Here is a 15807-nt window from a genome sequence, read left to right on the forward strand (position 1 = left end):
CTCTGCGATCAACCTCACTAATGCATACTAATAATCATAGAGTGGGAGCATTCTCGTGAACGTGATGTCTCACGAGAGCCCGGTCAAGGTCATTGTGACCTCTCGCGTTCGTCCCGTTCTCGTGGTATCTCGGGAGCGTTTTGAGCAAATGTCTTGAAATTAGGCACCAAAGTCCACTTGCATTCACGGTTGGAGTGATTTTAGAATTTGGTAGTCAAAGGTCACTGCGACCATACAAAATATGTCCATGAATTTCACACAAATGTCTAATGGGATAAAAAATAAAAAAATAAAAAAACGATGACATTATGGACGGACCTGGATTGTAAACTGGTTGGCGGTGGCAGTAATTGTAGTTCACTGAATAAAACTCAGGGAAACTACATGCAGCCGTAATTTTTGAATTACTGACAAATTGAGCTTGAAGCCCGCCCTTGTGCTACATGATCACCCAAAAAAAAAGAAAGAAAAAAAAACCTGTTCTCCTGTCGCTGCAGTTTCCCATTATTCCAGCTCAGCGTCGTCCATGGCAGCCACGGAAGTTCCAAACTCGGCTTTATCGACACGGGTTTTGTTTTTCCCCCTTCTGTCGGCTTCCGTTTAATAATTACACGGGGCTTAGTAGTGTTTTGAGAAGTCTTTGATCTGTCTCTGTAGAGCACACTGATTATGCAGCAAAAAAAGATACCCAGGCTCGTTTGCTTTGCGCTTGTGTCGGTGAGGTCAGTTGACCGTTTGTTGTGGGGTTTATGTGAGTGATTGACTGTACAGGTCAGTGTTGCGGGATAACTGCAGTACAGTGCATTAGGCCAACATCAAATCCTTTGTCAGTTAATGGTTGCTTAATGTCCTAAGATGGAACGGCACTGGAAATCACAGGATTCTAAGGGGATTGTCTCCCTAGTATTTGTTGCTCAGTCATCATGGACCACTGTGCTGATGCCCCGCACCATATGAATGATTTCACTCAGAATAATGATGTAGTTTAGCAGAAATAACGCGGGACCATATTCTCAGCCGAGAGGTATGAAAGTTACTAAATACAAGCCGAGGAGAAAGCAGCGTTATTATCCAAGATAACTGACATTTGAATACCATTGTGATTTCACCGCAGAAGTGTCGGCATACAGTACTTCTGTGCATTTGGGGTCAGATATATTCCCAATCAAATAAAGATGCAGCAATAGCAACATGGCTTCGACTGGAACCAGATATTCCTCAACTGGTTGACAAACCTCATGGACGATAAGGGCAAGTTATTGGTCTCGCAGAACTAATGCACACTAGTTGTTAAGCTTCACTGGTCCATTTGTGGTTTATCATGCCACCATAGTAGTAGTGAATATATAAATGAACTTAGTGTTCCTTTTATTGAAGTCAGAAGTCTGATACTGTGACAGGGTAAAGCCAGATTAGTTAATCCACTCTGTTAAAGCACTCAGAACATCCTCATAAGTTTCCTGCATATGCACAGCATTTATTGAAAAGCCGTGTGTGCATTAACATATATTTCCACATTCCTATTTTATATTCATATTGCGTTTAAATCGCTTTCAGTTGTGCACACAGTGTGTGAGGACTGCATCAGATACTGCAGTTACAGTACAAGACTAACGGCCTCTCATTGAGCCTCCTAAGCCTGAGTGTGTGTGCTGTACACGTCATTAATATCCATCCCTGCTGTGCACGGTGCTACAAATTACCACCATGAAAGACGCCTGCTGCTGTTTTCACGGTGGACTTCTTATCCTTGCACTTTAGCCGACGGACATTGTAGTCTTCTTCTTCTTATTATTTTTTTTTCGTACTCTCTTTGTTCCCCACTGAATTGTACTCTTCTCTGTCACTGAACGCACTCGCTGTAGTTGGGATGCTTTTTCTGGTGTGACGTCTGCACCCGGGTGGGTTCTTGGGAGCTTTAATAAATGTACAGGAAGCCTGTATTTCATACGTCTGCTAACTAACGTGCAGGCCAGGTGGAGATGAGAGCTCGAGAATGGATGCCCGCTGCAGCGGCTGCCTGTTCCAATCCGAATGCTCACGCTCTCCTTTCCTCTCCTCTTTGTCTTTCTGAAGAACATTATATATCTTTTTTCTTTTCTTTGTTGTTCTCCCCTCATTCCCTTCCCCTTTCTCTCTCTCTCTCTCTCTCTCTGTGTCTTGCTGTCTCTCCCTCTTTCGTTGGCTTCTAGACACGCTGAGGTTTCAAAGCTGACGGGGTAACTACAGAACTCCCCCGCTGTTCTCCGATTCCTCCAAGCCTTCCCGAGCAAAGACGGGAAAAGAGGAACGCACACATTACCACACACGGGGGCTAGACAACAGGAACACACTGTCATAAACAGGTGCATGGCTGTAGATTTGGTTTGGATGCAGCAGAGTTGAATGTGAGAGATAATAGGCAGAGATAATGATAATGCAAAATGAAGCCAAAGAGAAGGATCCATCCACAAGAATAGAGACGGGGGGGGGTTATGTAGATGAGATGTATAATCAGGGAGAGAGGTAGCTGTATGAATCTTTACAATCAGCAAAAACAAAATGTAATTTAAACATGTTCTTTTTTCGTAAAGATCTTTGAAGGTGCTTTTTAAAGTGACGCATACCAGAATTGTACAAGGAATACGTCGCCCACATAATGAGCGTTTGTGTGGCGGAAGTGTTTAAAATAGTTTTGTTTTTCAAGTAAAGTGAAGCAGGTCAAACTTCTTCGAGACTTCAAGGTCACACGCGTGATTAACAGATAGACCACCCCCCCCCAAATTTTTTTTTTAGCAAGTTGGTAAATGATTCTCTGAGGACTTTTGGACCTCTAGTAGCGCTTTGTCTGCGCACACGAGGATGCACACACGCAGCCCGGCAGCTGGAGTCGCACTTTTCCACTGATCACCGAGATATATAACCATGTTATATTTAAAAATACTTAAAATAATGTATTCAAGGAATCCGTTTTTTTTTTCACGTCATCCACCCATTCATAACACCTTTTTTCAATGGTTCAAATTCACATTAAGCCTCCCGGGTGATCGACGGGTGACCCCGCCCTCCAGCTGCTGAGATCAATATTATTGTTTGTTTGGACCTCAAGCACACAAGTAATGAGTGCTGGAACGATTAGGCGACCTACAGAAACTTATTTGACATCACCTTCGATAATCAATGATTTGTTTGACATTTGTCACGTAATTGGAAATGTAACGTCCGTGTTGGTTTGGACTGTTTGGAGGCAATTTCGTCATCATGGGCATTCGTCATCATGTAAAAGACAAAAAGGGTTCGTTACATTTCTGCTAGAAGCAGGGACACAAAGGAATATGTCTACTTCTTCCCTTTCCCAAAGAAAAGTCCCGTCTTGTTTCCCTCTGCCTGAGGGCCCGTTGGAGCCCCGGCTGACTGGGCCTCTGACTGGGCCCCTACTGCAAAGCTCTCTCTTAATGAATAATCCCATTAGCCCATGAAAGGTAACATCTGGCTTGTGTTTCAAAAAAAGGTAGTCGTTCTTTCATACGAGAGCAATTTGCCTTCTGGATGAATGAATCCCCCCTCCTGTCGAGCAGGGCTGCTCACTTCCCTCGCTCGTTTGGAAACCCTGCACGCTCTCTCTCTCTCTCTCTCTTATATTTGCCATATTTACTTGTTTTGGGGACGTGAAAAAAAGACAAAGTTCACAAAACTGCAACTCTGTTACATATCCCCGTGTCACTGCACGACATCTCCGTGTCAAAGCTTTGTAGTAGCTCGGGTTCTACCGCTCCCTCTACATCTGGAGCGATGGCTTCACAGGGGTGGGGGGGGGGGACTAGCGCAGCCTCCTTTTATGGCGAACACGTAAGGTCTTCCTTCGCTGTCGTGCAATGCCCGGGCGAGGTGCGGACTGATTTCCTAAAAATAAAGATTGGCTTTGAAGGGCCGGGGCCGTCACGCCCATCACTCCTGGGCGGCCGTGCCCAGTTCCCACAGAAGGTTAGAGGAAGCCAGGCAGTGACATATTACATGAGATAAATGAGCCGCTGTGCACTTTTCATGTCACTCTTGGGTGCCAACACATAATATACCCTTCAATTGTAAAAAAAAAAAAAAAAAAAAAGAAAAGAAAATTCAGTATCCCCTCCTGCCATACGAGCTCTAGTACTTCTCGCAGACAATGTCTATTTCTCTCTCTATCTCTCTTTCTCCCTCTATCTTCCCTCGGTCCTCTTCTCGGTGTCTGCGCAAAGTGAAATGGAGCAGAGGGGAGATTGTATCGGAGCGTTGATGTGAGATATGGTTGAAGGGCAGACGGGAGAGCGATGGCGGGAGGTCTGTGGCGATGAGTGGGAGTGACGTGCGTTTGGTGTGACAGTGGAGATGCGAGGGTTCAAGACAACCCATGTTCTCTCTCTCTCTCTCTCTCTCTCTCTCTCTCCTTTGCACACACACACACACACACACACACAAACACACATACTCACGCACACAGACTCATTCTCCATTAATCTGTACGGAGATGGGGACTTCACCCAGTCCATTAATCTAGATTAGTCTTAAATTAAGGTCTTTCATCAGATGCAGCCCAGCTCTCATTACCCATTCCTCTGTGCTGCTGCCTCCGTACGTGGGACAGACGCTCCTCGCAACACAGTTCTGCGATTGTGCTTTTGGTTTAGATACCAGTGTGGTTTATGTAACGCTCCCTCAGCTGCAGGATCGAGAGGAAATGCAGCATCATGCAAGCCCTTGTACGCAAGCACTGATTTAGCGATGCATGCGGAGCCGGTCAGGTTAAATCTGGATCGAAAACATAAATCCTCTCCGGAACAGAAAACTGACCTGTGATGAATGTCGGCTCGCAGTGGCAGTGAGTCCCCCGACACCTTGGTTTTTTTCCCCTGAGATATAAACATTTTTTTTCATCTTTTAAAGTTTTCTAAACTGACTAAATGGTCTCTTGAACTCGGAAACCAGCATATTCCACAGCCGCTGTCTGAAATCTCCCTGAACCAGCGAGGCAACTAAGCTGAACTAAAAAAAAAAAAAAAAAAAAAAAAAATCAATCTGAGATTTACCTCCTTTCATCTGCCACACGCATCCGATGTTTGATCAGCCGACTAAAACGGGGAAATCTCCAGTCAAAACATTCCCTGTGGATAATCCCGGGCTCAGTCCCACAGAGCGAGCGGGTCACTCGGATCCCCCCCACCTCCCCCCTCCCCTCCCCCTCCAGAGGTTATTTGATCAGACTCCCAGTTGCAGACAGAGAGGTGAAATGGAGGAGAGGACAAGAGCAGAGAAGAGCGACTCACCTCAGACTGTGAATTACTGACGTAGAGGATGCGTTAGCCTAGATCCCTGGCTTTGCCCGTGCATGCCCGTTTCCTTGGTGGATTAGAGGCGAGCTGGAAGAGGAGGCTATGCCATGGCAGAAGTTAAGAGGACGGGCAGGCGGCGGCGCGCAGGAGTTGGAGGAGTTGTTGCACATCGGCGTCCTCTCATCCAGTGGCGCGGGGGGTTCCTCTAAGCACCAGCCACAGTCAACACTCCCCCTCTCTTTGCCTCCTCTCCACCTCGTTCTCCTTTTCTCCGCGCGGTGTCGGCAGGGGCTCGCTCACACACACTCACAGACACACACACACACTCACACTCACACTCACTCACACAGGCACACACTCGCACACAAGCGGCTGAACTCCGGACGCCTCAGCGACAGTGCCCACGCAGGCAGAATATCCCCATCGTGCCGCCGCAATTCTCCTCTCTGGCTTTCTCCTTTTTTTCTGCGTGTGTGCATCTGAGACTGTGTGTAGAGAGAGAGAGAGAGAGAGAGAGAGAGAGAGTAAAAGAGGCAGAGAGTAAGACGGACAGAGATATGTATAAAGCGAGAGGGGGGAGGGAACATGGAGAGAGAGAGCAGAGGGAGGAGGGGAGGTCGCAGTGGAGAAAGTACCGCTCCAGTTGTCTACATCTGGCAGGTTCACGCATCATATTAAAACATATTAATGCAACTTTATTGTTATTATTGCTAATGTGTCCTTCTCTTGTTTATCACCCTCTCTCTCTTAGCCCTTTTATGACAACAGAAAGTGGCGCTTTGTTCCACCCTCCGACGTGACATAAGAGACCACTATGTTCTCACTGCACTCCCACTCCCAACACCGTTCTAAAGACCAGGCTCCTTATTCGGGGGGGGGGGGGGGGGGGGGGGGGTTGGACTTCTGCTTTGAAAAAAAAAAGAAGAAGAACAAAGCTGAATAATGTTTGTTAAGATTTGACCGTGGGACATTGCGATGCCTGGCAAGTGTTTTAGATTTGAACCCCGGGTTAATGGCATTCGTTTAATGGATAGAACTCCCCCGGGAGACGATGTCTACTGTACGTGTGTTGGAATAGGCCTTGCCGGGTTTTTTACATTTTTATATTGGAATCTGTTCATCGATGTTGCTGTGTAAGCACGCTGTTTCTCAGCTGGATAAACCGATGGCATTGGGTAAGTCACTGGAGTGACTCTATTGATTTCATTACCTCCGAGCCAAGCCCTTGGGGGACTCCTATTTCATGTCCTTGTCCCCCTGTGTATATGCTAAACACAGTGCTGTGGTTAGTAGGCGACACACACCCAGTCTTCCATCCTTTTTTTTTTTTCTTTTTTTTTTTTTTGGACTGCCGTTCTGTTCCACAAATCTCTTTTGTCACGATCAAATGCAGCCTTACATGGGAAGCATTATTGCGATTGCAACGAGGCATCGCATCGTTATGCAGCGTCGCTGGCGCTTGATTGAAAATTAAATCTCGTCGCATCCTCTTCAGTGACATTTTAATGGACGCGTGCCTTCTGTGATTTGAGTCCACGGGACTGTTCTTCCCATCGGCACCGCTCGCACTGCTTTCAATTAGTGCGACGTGTGTTTTGTGGAAAGGATACCTGGATTTAACACCATTAATTAGAGGTAGATGCCCAAACTTAGGTAAATGCAAAAAGCCCTGAAGTTAACCACAACTTTGGCTCAGCATCTTAAGGTGGGCTGGTTTTTAAGGTGGACTGAAGTGGTTCTTTCATAAGGACTACAAATGCATTGAATTACCAGAAAACATTGAGATATATATTTTTATTGAGACGTGAAATGACCTGTTGGTTTTAAGGATTTTTTGGCCAAATGGCCATCCTTACAATAAGTCATTTATTTCACCTAAACATCACAACAGTTGTTCCACTACTGATTCCCAGATAACATACGTATGAAACCTTCATTCATAGCCTCACTACCAACCCGTCCCCATGAGCTCCTGAGTGCATTCATCCACAAAGAGTGAATTAGAGCGAGTGTCATAGCTGTATGGAGCCGAACTACTAGATGGTGAAGAGAGCTGTCAGTTTACGGTGGCTTTGATCTTTCAGCAATCATGGAAGAGAAAGGGAATTGTGTGTGTGTGTGTTTCAGCTGACAGACTGATGTGTCTGCTGCACTGCCCCAGCAAGTATCTGAGTCAGACGCAAAGCTGAAAGTGTACCTAGCTGATACGTCAGTAATTCTCTCCCCATCTTCTCCATTTTTTTTTTGTTGTCTTTTCATCAAACGCATGTACAAAGATAGATGGCCCGAAGTCGGTCCAAAAAAGTAAAAAAAAAAAAAAAAAGCATCTGTAGTGTCAGGCGGGTTAAAACAACGTAAAGTATATACACTGATGCAAGTTACACGAGCGAGATATAATGTTGACGTTTGACAGATGTCGTTAAAGATGATATAAATATCAACTTTCAGGGTACCTCCAGTTCGTTTTTGAGCAGATTTGACGTCGCCAACGCAACTCACAATATTTAAAGCTGACCTTGTTTTCATTAGCGATCTGGAGTTCGACCCATTCATGTTGTCACGAGGAGCTTTCTTTTGGGAGGAATGGGCTTCGGCTCGATGGGGTTTACTGTGTAAACGTAGTTAGTCCGTTCAAGGAAGTATAATGCTTTGATGTATTAGAGTGTGAAAGTGCTTCCTCGAGCTCGTCTAAGTCGGACGCTGTAAAAATGAATGGCGTAACGGGTCACTTTCATGGCCGGCTGCCCAGGTTGTCCGTGGTTATTATTTACACCGATGTATTTTGAAGCGTTTATCTGTAAGTCGCCCCGCTTTACGCCAAATGCTTGGCGACCAAGGAAATGAAGTGTGGATGGTTTCATCTGGCCTCGACCAGTTGCTCCGCCCCTGTCGCCATTGGCTGACCCTCCTGTCTGACACCTTGTTGGCCTCAGGTTTGAGCCAAGTGGACTCGCTGTTGAGTCCTGCAGCGGCGGCCAAGTACCTCGTACGTGTCAGCACAGCCTCCCTTTGACAGGCCAGTGTGAAGAGTACCCAAGTGCTCTCTATTCTCGTGTGTGTGTGTGTGTGTGTGTGTGTGTGTGTGTGTGTGTGTGTGTGTGTGTGTGTGTGTGTGTGTGTGTGTGTGTGTGTGTGTGTGTGTGTGTGTGTGTGTGTGTGTGTGTGTGTGTGTGTGTGTGTGTGTGTGTGTGTGTGTCAGAGGTGGGCAGATTTTCCCCTCTGATATAGAAGCAGTGAGACACCATATTGTGATTTTCAAGGCATTATTGCTACCATGAAACAACAACAGCATACAGTCTGAAAATCCTTACTTTCTAAATAAATAATAGGTATATTATAATTGATATTTTCTTGTATCGAATTTCAGTGGAATCCTGTCATGACAATCTGATTATACTGTTACTTTGCAAAGATTATGTTTTTCAAATTAATAAAAATGAGCTATTAAGGTTTTTTTTCTTGTGTGTGTGTGAGAAGAGTTTTGTGGACAGTTCATTGCTTTGAACACACAAGTTATTAAACTTAAATTTGTATGTCATTTGTTTTATAAATAACTCCTTGTTATTAGAAAAGTTTACAACAACAGATGAGACTTTTCTTCTCCACATGTTGAGGTGGTTGATCCACAGCTACTTTAGGAATATTTTGATATTTTTGGCATGTCATGGACTATAGACGCCATTTCACATTTTCATGTGAATTGTCCACGGAAATTGACCTCAGCAGGGTTTTTCATTTATTTAATTATTTATTTTTTAATCTCAGATCCAACAACACATACATGGTGCGTTTGCATTATAGGAGGCGTGTCCTCATCCCTCTCGTGTTAAATAGCACAGTGACGACGTGAGGTTTTCTGTGTGCTTGTGTAATTTCCGTAGTAATGAGCCCGCAAATTCATATTTCATCAGGCCTGAAGCTAATAGAGAGAGCGAGGTAGTCATTTTTGTCCCTTTAGGTCACACATCCTCCTCCTCCTCCTCATCTTTCTCTGTACATCTGTGTTTTCTCTCTCCAGAGCGGCTCTCCGTCTCCATCTCTCTAGAGACCGACGTGCCATTTCCCTCCTGGCTTAATTAGAGGCTTAAGACAATGCTCTGTTTATGGGGCAGCCCTTCACTACGAGAGCAAACATATTTTTTTTTCGCCTCTCCGCTGTCAGGCTCTAAAGTGAGATGAATTATCAGAGAGATGCAAGCTACAGAGCGGCGTATGATGGATCTGGCCCTGCCCTCTAATCACCGCTTTTTCATTTCCGCTAAGATTCTGCCTCATTTGCCCTCGAGCTTATGATGGATATGGAGGCAGGGTTTCGTAAATCTGCCATTTCTGGACACCGTGATAGATATGGGAAGTAAAGTATCTGTTTATTGTTTATAGTTACGCTAGATAAACGCTTGAGATTGATGACTTCCTTTTAAACATATTGAGAATTCATTTTTTTGCCCCGTCCTTCAGGTGCTTCATCATCATCTCCAGTGTGTAACGTCAAGGATCAATCTGGAAATGCTGATTTCTTGATTTGCTCGTGTCTTTTTGAAGCCCATCTGAGGTCATGACCTTTGTCTCAAATTGCTCCCTTGGATCTTTTCATGACGCACACTAAATGGGACACTCTTGTTTTCATAGAAATCAAACTGAGAGCAGGCTTGTAGATGTAAAGCAATAAAAGGAGTTCGGTCAGGATTTCTTAACCTTTCAGTTTCTTTTGGTTTGGTCATTAGTCGTTAATGTTAGGGAGGCAGCTGAAGAAGTATTTTCTTGTCACACGCGGCTCCTCGGTGTGTCACATACCTCCGTCGCCCCCACACCGAAATCCGAATGATTGGCTTGTAACTAGATATGTGCAGAGACTGCTTCTTTTCTTTGCTTTATTTGATTTCCTACCTGCCTTTCTCTCTGCTTGACAAAAATAAATCCGAATGGATAATCGCATTGTCATGGTAACGCCGCAGGTATTATGGCTCCAATACAATTGGGGAGATGAGCCATGAAAGGACTTGCTGGCCTTTGAGATCTTCTGGTCCACACCGACCGCCACTGGTCACTGTGATGGATCTGTGAAGTCGGCTGTATGACAGCGACTCTCTACTTATCAACATAGAGCTGGAGACCTGAGAGCAGCCTGAACCTGAACTTTCCCATTGGCTGTCATGCCCGCACATCTCTATTTCTCACATTAGCCCTTAACAGCTGCTCTGGCATGTGTTCCTGTTCCGCATTTAGATCTTAACCGCTGCACAGCGCAACGTCTGAATCCCTTTTCTGAGAGGGTTTTTCTGTCTGTGTCTTCCACTCTGGAGTCAAGTCAAGCTGGGAATATGGCAGCTATAGATCCCTCACCTGTATTTCATGTGCCATCAGCTGTGCCTACTGCGTCTATCAGCAATTGCATTTGTTGGGAAGATGAAATGGTGTAGATTCACAGTGGTGTTCCTTATGTATTTAAATCTGACCATTCTAGTTTTGGTCATAGTACCATTAAACTAATATTTCCAAAAAGGGCATTGGAAAATACGACATGGATTTCTGCATGATGACGTTGCTACATATGCATGTACATATATCCTTATCATCGCCATTGTGTTTTACCTCCAGTAAGATGGCCTATGAGGAATGCAACATGCAAAATGTCCTGCTGTGGACGCCATGTTAGTTCGGATCCGGAGGTCATTCAAGAACACAAACGGACTAGCTAAAGAAGTCCAGTGGCTTTAAAGAGACAGATGTAGGTGTTTTGTTGGCGTTATTGGGCAGAACCTTCCAGCATATTTTTCATGTAAGTGGCACCCCAGAAAGGGCACTGAAAAAACAAACAAAAAAAGGCAGGAAATACGAATTTGAAAATCCGTGATGGTGTCTGTTTGTAGTCCGGGTAGTAGGGACCAATCATGTTCATGCAGATAATCAATTTGTGCAGTGAGCAAAAGAGGCAGAACGCATTGGCCAAAATGCAATCTCAAAACCCTCGGGCTATCATCCGACCAGGATTTCGCTTCTTTTTTTTTTATTGGTTGGAAATGAGCTTCTGCTGCTTGTGAAACAATCCGATTTGTGAATGTCGTCTCTCAACTCCACCTCGTCATTCATTTCGGACACCTCCCCCGATCACGATTGTGATCCCGATGCCATTGGCGGCGTTCCATTCAGGGGGGGGGGGGGGGGAACACGTTACAGCGATGACATCAATAGTGGCATTGGCATATGTAAGCAGTCTTGATTGAACATTGGTGATAGCTCAAGGAGCATGTAAGCAGCGCCGGAGCCTTGTGGCAAAGCCCACACTGAGGCTTACAGCATGTAAGATTCGCTCTGAAGGCTCGTCCTCTCGGGGGCTTCATTCACGGCTGAAGTGAAGCATCATGGGATACCCTCCAGCTGATCTAGTGAGGGGAGTTGCTGCAAGAGGCACCAATGACTTCTAAAGACTGCTGCCTGCTTTGAAGCCCTCGCTCCTTTTTATTAATAAAGTGACTGCCCAATGTTGGGGGAATTGCAGCAGCCAGTGGCCATCCCCTCACGCCAGTTAGGCTTGGGGATCTGGGAAATTAAGAGTTTGAATGGAGAAAGATGGTTTCAACATCTTCAAACAAGTCTTTGAATAATGCAGAGAACGATACATTTCATCTTCCCCCAACAAGACCAATACCACTAACCGACCTTTCAGTCAGAACCAGAGGTTATCCATACGCTTGTGATCAAGTGATTTCATCCGTTGTTCTCCACTTAAGACGTGACAGAAGTGTGACAAACGCACCTGCTACACAGTGTTTCTAATCAGGCTCTGTCTAAAGTCGTTCTCCAGCCGTAATGCTGGAGAACCGAGGCTCGCATGCCTCCACGGATGAAAGAGTCCTGCCCTCTGTGCTTTAGCAAAACATATCCATATTAATATGGCATGAGTCGCACTGGTTCCCCTGAAGCACCACTGAGAGGCAAGTGAAGCAGTCATCAGCCCCACGTAGCGTAACAACGGAGAAAAAAAAGTGAGCGAAACATGAATAATAGACGTCTGCATGAGTGATTGTTTTGGTGTCTTTTGCATGATGATCTTATCGTGTGGTAATTGCCATGCATATAAACAATTGTAATGACCTTTTTGTCTGACGATGTTACATTGTGCTCTACTGAAAACTAAGCAAACACACAGGAACATCACATGGGGGGGAGAGACAGAAAATGAGTCAGGTGTGTGTGTGAGAGAGAGAGAGAGAGAGAGCATTGTTTCTGCTCGGCTGTGTTTCGGTGGGTCAGGCCTAATTACAGCTCAAGGAGAGGTTGTCCAGCAGAAACAGATTTAACTACCGCGGAGCAGCTGAGCACGAGTCTCCACTTCGCCGAGGTTGTCTCTGTCCAGCTTCAGGTGCCACGTCGGGGTCGAGTTCAGGTGTTTGGTTTACGGGAAGATTCGTGCATATGTGGAAGACGGCTCTGCGTTATTGTAACCAAATGTCGTCGTAACTCAAAATACACTTTGCTCAAAGTCTTAAAAAGAGTTTTAAATCCGCCTTGTGCATCATGTCTTTGTGTGAAGAAACAAGGCTTTCAGTCAAAGAGGGAAATAAATCGGTTGATAAGGAGAAAACCATCTTTTTGGCCTCACATTTTCTATTCTTTGAAATATCAATTGCTCATAGGTCATTGTTTTTTGTTGGCTCCAGTTAAAGTGTGTGTGTGTGTGTGTGTGTGTGTTTGTGGGCAAAGGTCAGCCTCAACCCTGCGATATGCTCACTTCAGTGGTTTTGAGATAGACAGTCACCTGTAACGCTCTTAATGCTTATCAGACCTTCGACTTATTAATCTGGATGTGCTGCCATGCATTCTCTGACAGAGCCGGTTTTAATTACTTTCTCTTATCTTTGGTGCATTTTCTTTGATCAGCTAGTTGAGGTAAAGCTGCCGGAGAGTAATCCAATAAAAAAAAAAATACTGCGTGTTCTTCATCTTCAAAAGTATTCATGCAAATTCCGTATTGTTTAGATTTGTTTTTAATTAGCGGTACGTCTTTTGTTAACCCAACGTATGCATTTACAACATCATCTCTTCTCCGTCTGTGTGTTTTGTTTTTTTTAACTTTCTTTTCTTCTAGTATGAGTCTCTTGGTAGCATATTATCATGATTCTCTGTATAAAGCACGTGCTTGATTAATCTATTCCTGTGATATTATCTATCAACCTGAAATCTATCCAGTCAGACATACAGTCAAGCAGGGACCCCTCCAAAAAAACCCCCTAAAAAACAGCCCCATTCCCCTCACACATTAAATTCTTCTCCAAGTATGTCTCTGCTTTTGTTCAAACACATAACTGGCATGACACCTGATGGCAGCGGCAGGTCTCCGGCCGGCCTTCCACGCGTTTGCCTTCCCTTATCTGCTCTGAGCAGCGCGTGTACAGCGGGCTAACCAGAGCCAGGCTAGCGGACTGTAAAGTAAAGACGGCTTTGGGGACCTCACAGGCATTTATAATCAGTGGAGACAAAGGGATGGGGAGTGGAGGTCAGCTGGTTAATGAGATCCGCCACTGTGTCAGGGCGCCTCTCTTTTCAAACCTGGGAGGCCGGGCCTGCCTCTGTATTTCCGATCCAATCAACTCAGCCAGTCAGTATCCATCAAAATCAGCTGCGCCGAGTCGTTCTGTCCTCGGCCTTCAATTTGAACTTGATTGTGAATCGAATGCGCTTCTTTTTGTTCTCCAGGGGAGCTTCGTGGCCAGCATGACCGCCACGCTGAGGCAGATGGACGACTATCATTACGCTCATCTGATCAGCACCTTCGGCAAGATAAGGAGCGACGTGGTGGTGAGTACACCTTCCCGGTGCGTCCGCCTCTACCAGATGAGACACTTCAGGCCACATTGTCAAGTAATAGCGTAAATTGCAGCTCCCCCCCCCCCCCCACAAGGTTTAGTATCATTTCGCTGCATTTTCTAGAAAATCAAAAGTTAGATTAGATCTGCTCGGAAAATGTTTTTCCTCCACAATATCCGGTGCAGTTGAATCTCTGTTGCCCTCAGGCTGCTACATGCACAGCATGCTCCTGATGATAGTAGCTCTTATGGGAAGCAGATCACTCATGGCAACCAACAAGTTGTGGAGGAGGGATGAATCTCACTGACGCTCTGAATACTTCCTCCCTCAGAGATGTATTTATCGAGGATGTACAGCCAGATTGGCAGCATGTTACTCTACTCTGACAAGGCAGGGAAATCCCACTGTTGTTGTTGTTGTTGTTTATCCCAACAGAGGACGTTTTAGCTTCATAGGAAAATCCTTGAAACTCATTTATATTACAGGTAAAGCTTTATGATCCAAGTAGACAGAGATTCTGGTTTCACTTGCAGCAATTGCTGGTTTTATTTGTTATTAAATGAATGAAGTCCTTGTAAGAATGTATTAACCGAGATCATCACTTGAGCTTGAGGTTTGCTGACATCCTGTTCTGTCCTAAAAGCAGGATTTATAAAGCTACGCGTTTTTTTTATTGAGGCATTAATAGTATTTTGCAGGTGAATGAAAACGGAAATAACCATGAATAGAACTCTCCGACCTTCATGACGGTATCCCGAGCTTGTTTAAGGCTGCCTGTCGAGTCCCATCGCAGGATAAACAATCGCTGTAATAAAGCTGGATCTTCCCACAGATTTATTGTTCATGAAGCTGGCGTAGGCCATATCCACATTTCAGAACTGGCTGCAGCCCAAAGGACTTTGTTGTTTTGCAGTTGTTCTCAAAACACGCCCAGTACAGGCATTCAACAAGGAGTGAAAACATCTACTAGCCAGAAAGAGTTTTTTTCATGCATATTTATGTTTTTGTTTTTTTTGGCTGCAGCTCATATTAAAAGAAAGCCATTGCAGGTGTGTCAGGAAATAACAAATATTCAAATTAGAAACAAGTTGACTGGTGCATTAGTCGGTGGCGATTACCAAGCCAGTGGGAGACACACACACACACACACACACACACACACACACACACACACATATACACACAAACCTTTCATTTACATGATGGGTACCGAATGAAGTACTCTAATGGTATCTTAGCACTTTAGGGTTATTGGCATTAGCATCATCATGCATGAGATTATACAAGTTTTTCTTTTAGAAGAATCCTCATTGTGCCTTTTTATGAGGGAGGATTTGAAGTCCTGTTGCTATAGAGAAGGCTGAGCTGAGCATCTATTAGGAGTATAACTGAACCTACTTTGTTGTCATTTTACGCTTTAATAGCTGATAATGATGTATGCAAGTGTGTGAACTTAATATCCCAAGATACAGTTTTCCCACGAGAAGTAAGACCGCTGTAATCTCATCGCACGACAACGTTTGGGGATGAAGAACACGCTGGATTATTGGTGCCACCTGCAAAAAGAAAATATATGTGTCACCTTGACCTTAAAAACTCATCTAAAAGCTGTTTCTGCCTGAAAGCCACAAACTCCTAACAGTTCATTTCAGATTGCCCTTATCTCTGAGGTGGAAATAATAACTATTTTTTTTAAACGTTCTCTCTCTTG

At 44.7% G+C, this 15807-nt stretch overlaps 1 protein-coding gene across 1 annotated transcript in view; it reads left to right on the forward strand.

The window, feature by feature from the left end:
• Positions 1–15807, forward strand: part of dock1 (dedicator of cytokinesis 1) — a 146911-nt gene that overhangs the window by 84328 nt on the left and 46776 nt on the right. Inside the window, exon 28 of the mRNA XM_034558323.1 lies at positions 13986–14087. Coding sequence (XP_034414214.1) covers positions 13986–14087 — 102 coding nt within the window. The remainder of the gene's footprint in view (positions 1–13985; positions 14088–15807) is intronic.

This window comes from Cyclopterus lumpus, chromosome 19, assembly GCF_009769545.1.
Source record: "Cyclopterus lumpus isolate fCycLum1 chromosome 19, fCycLum1.pri, whole genome shotgun sequence".
NCBI classification, from domain to species: domain Eukaryota; kingdom Metazoa; phylum Chordata; class Actinopteri; order Perciformes; family Cyclopteridae; genus Cyclopterus; species Cyclopterus lumpus.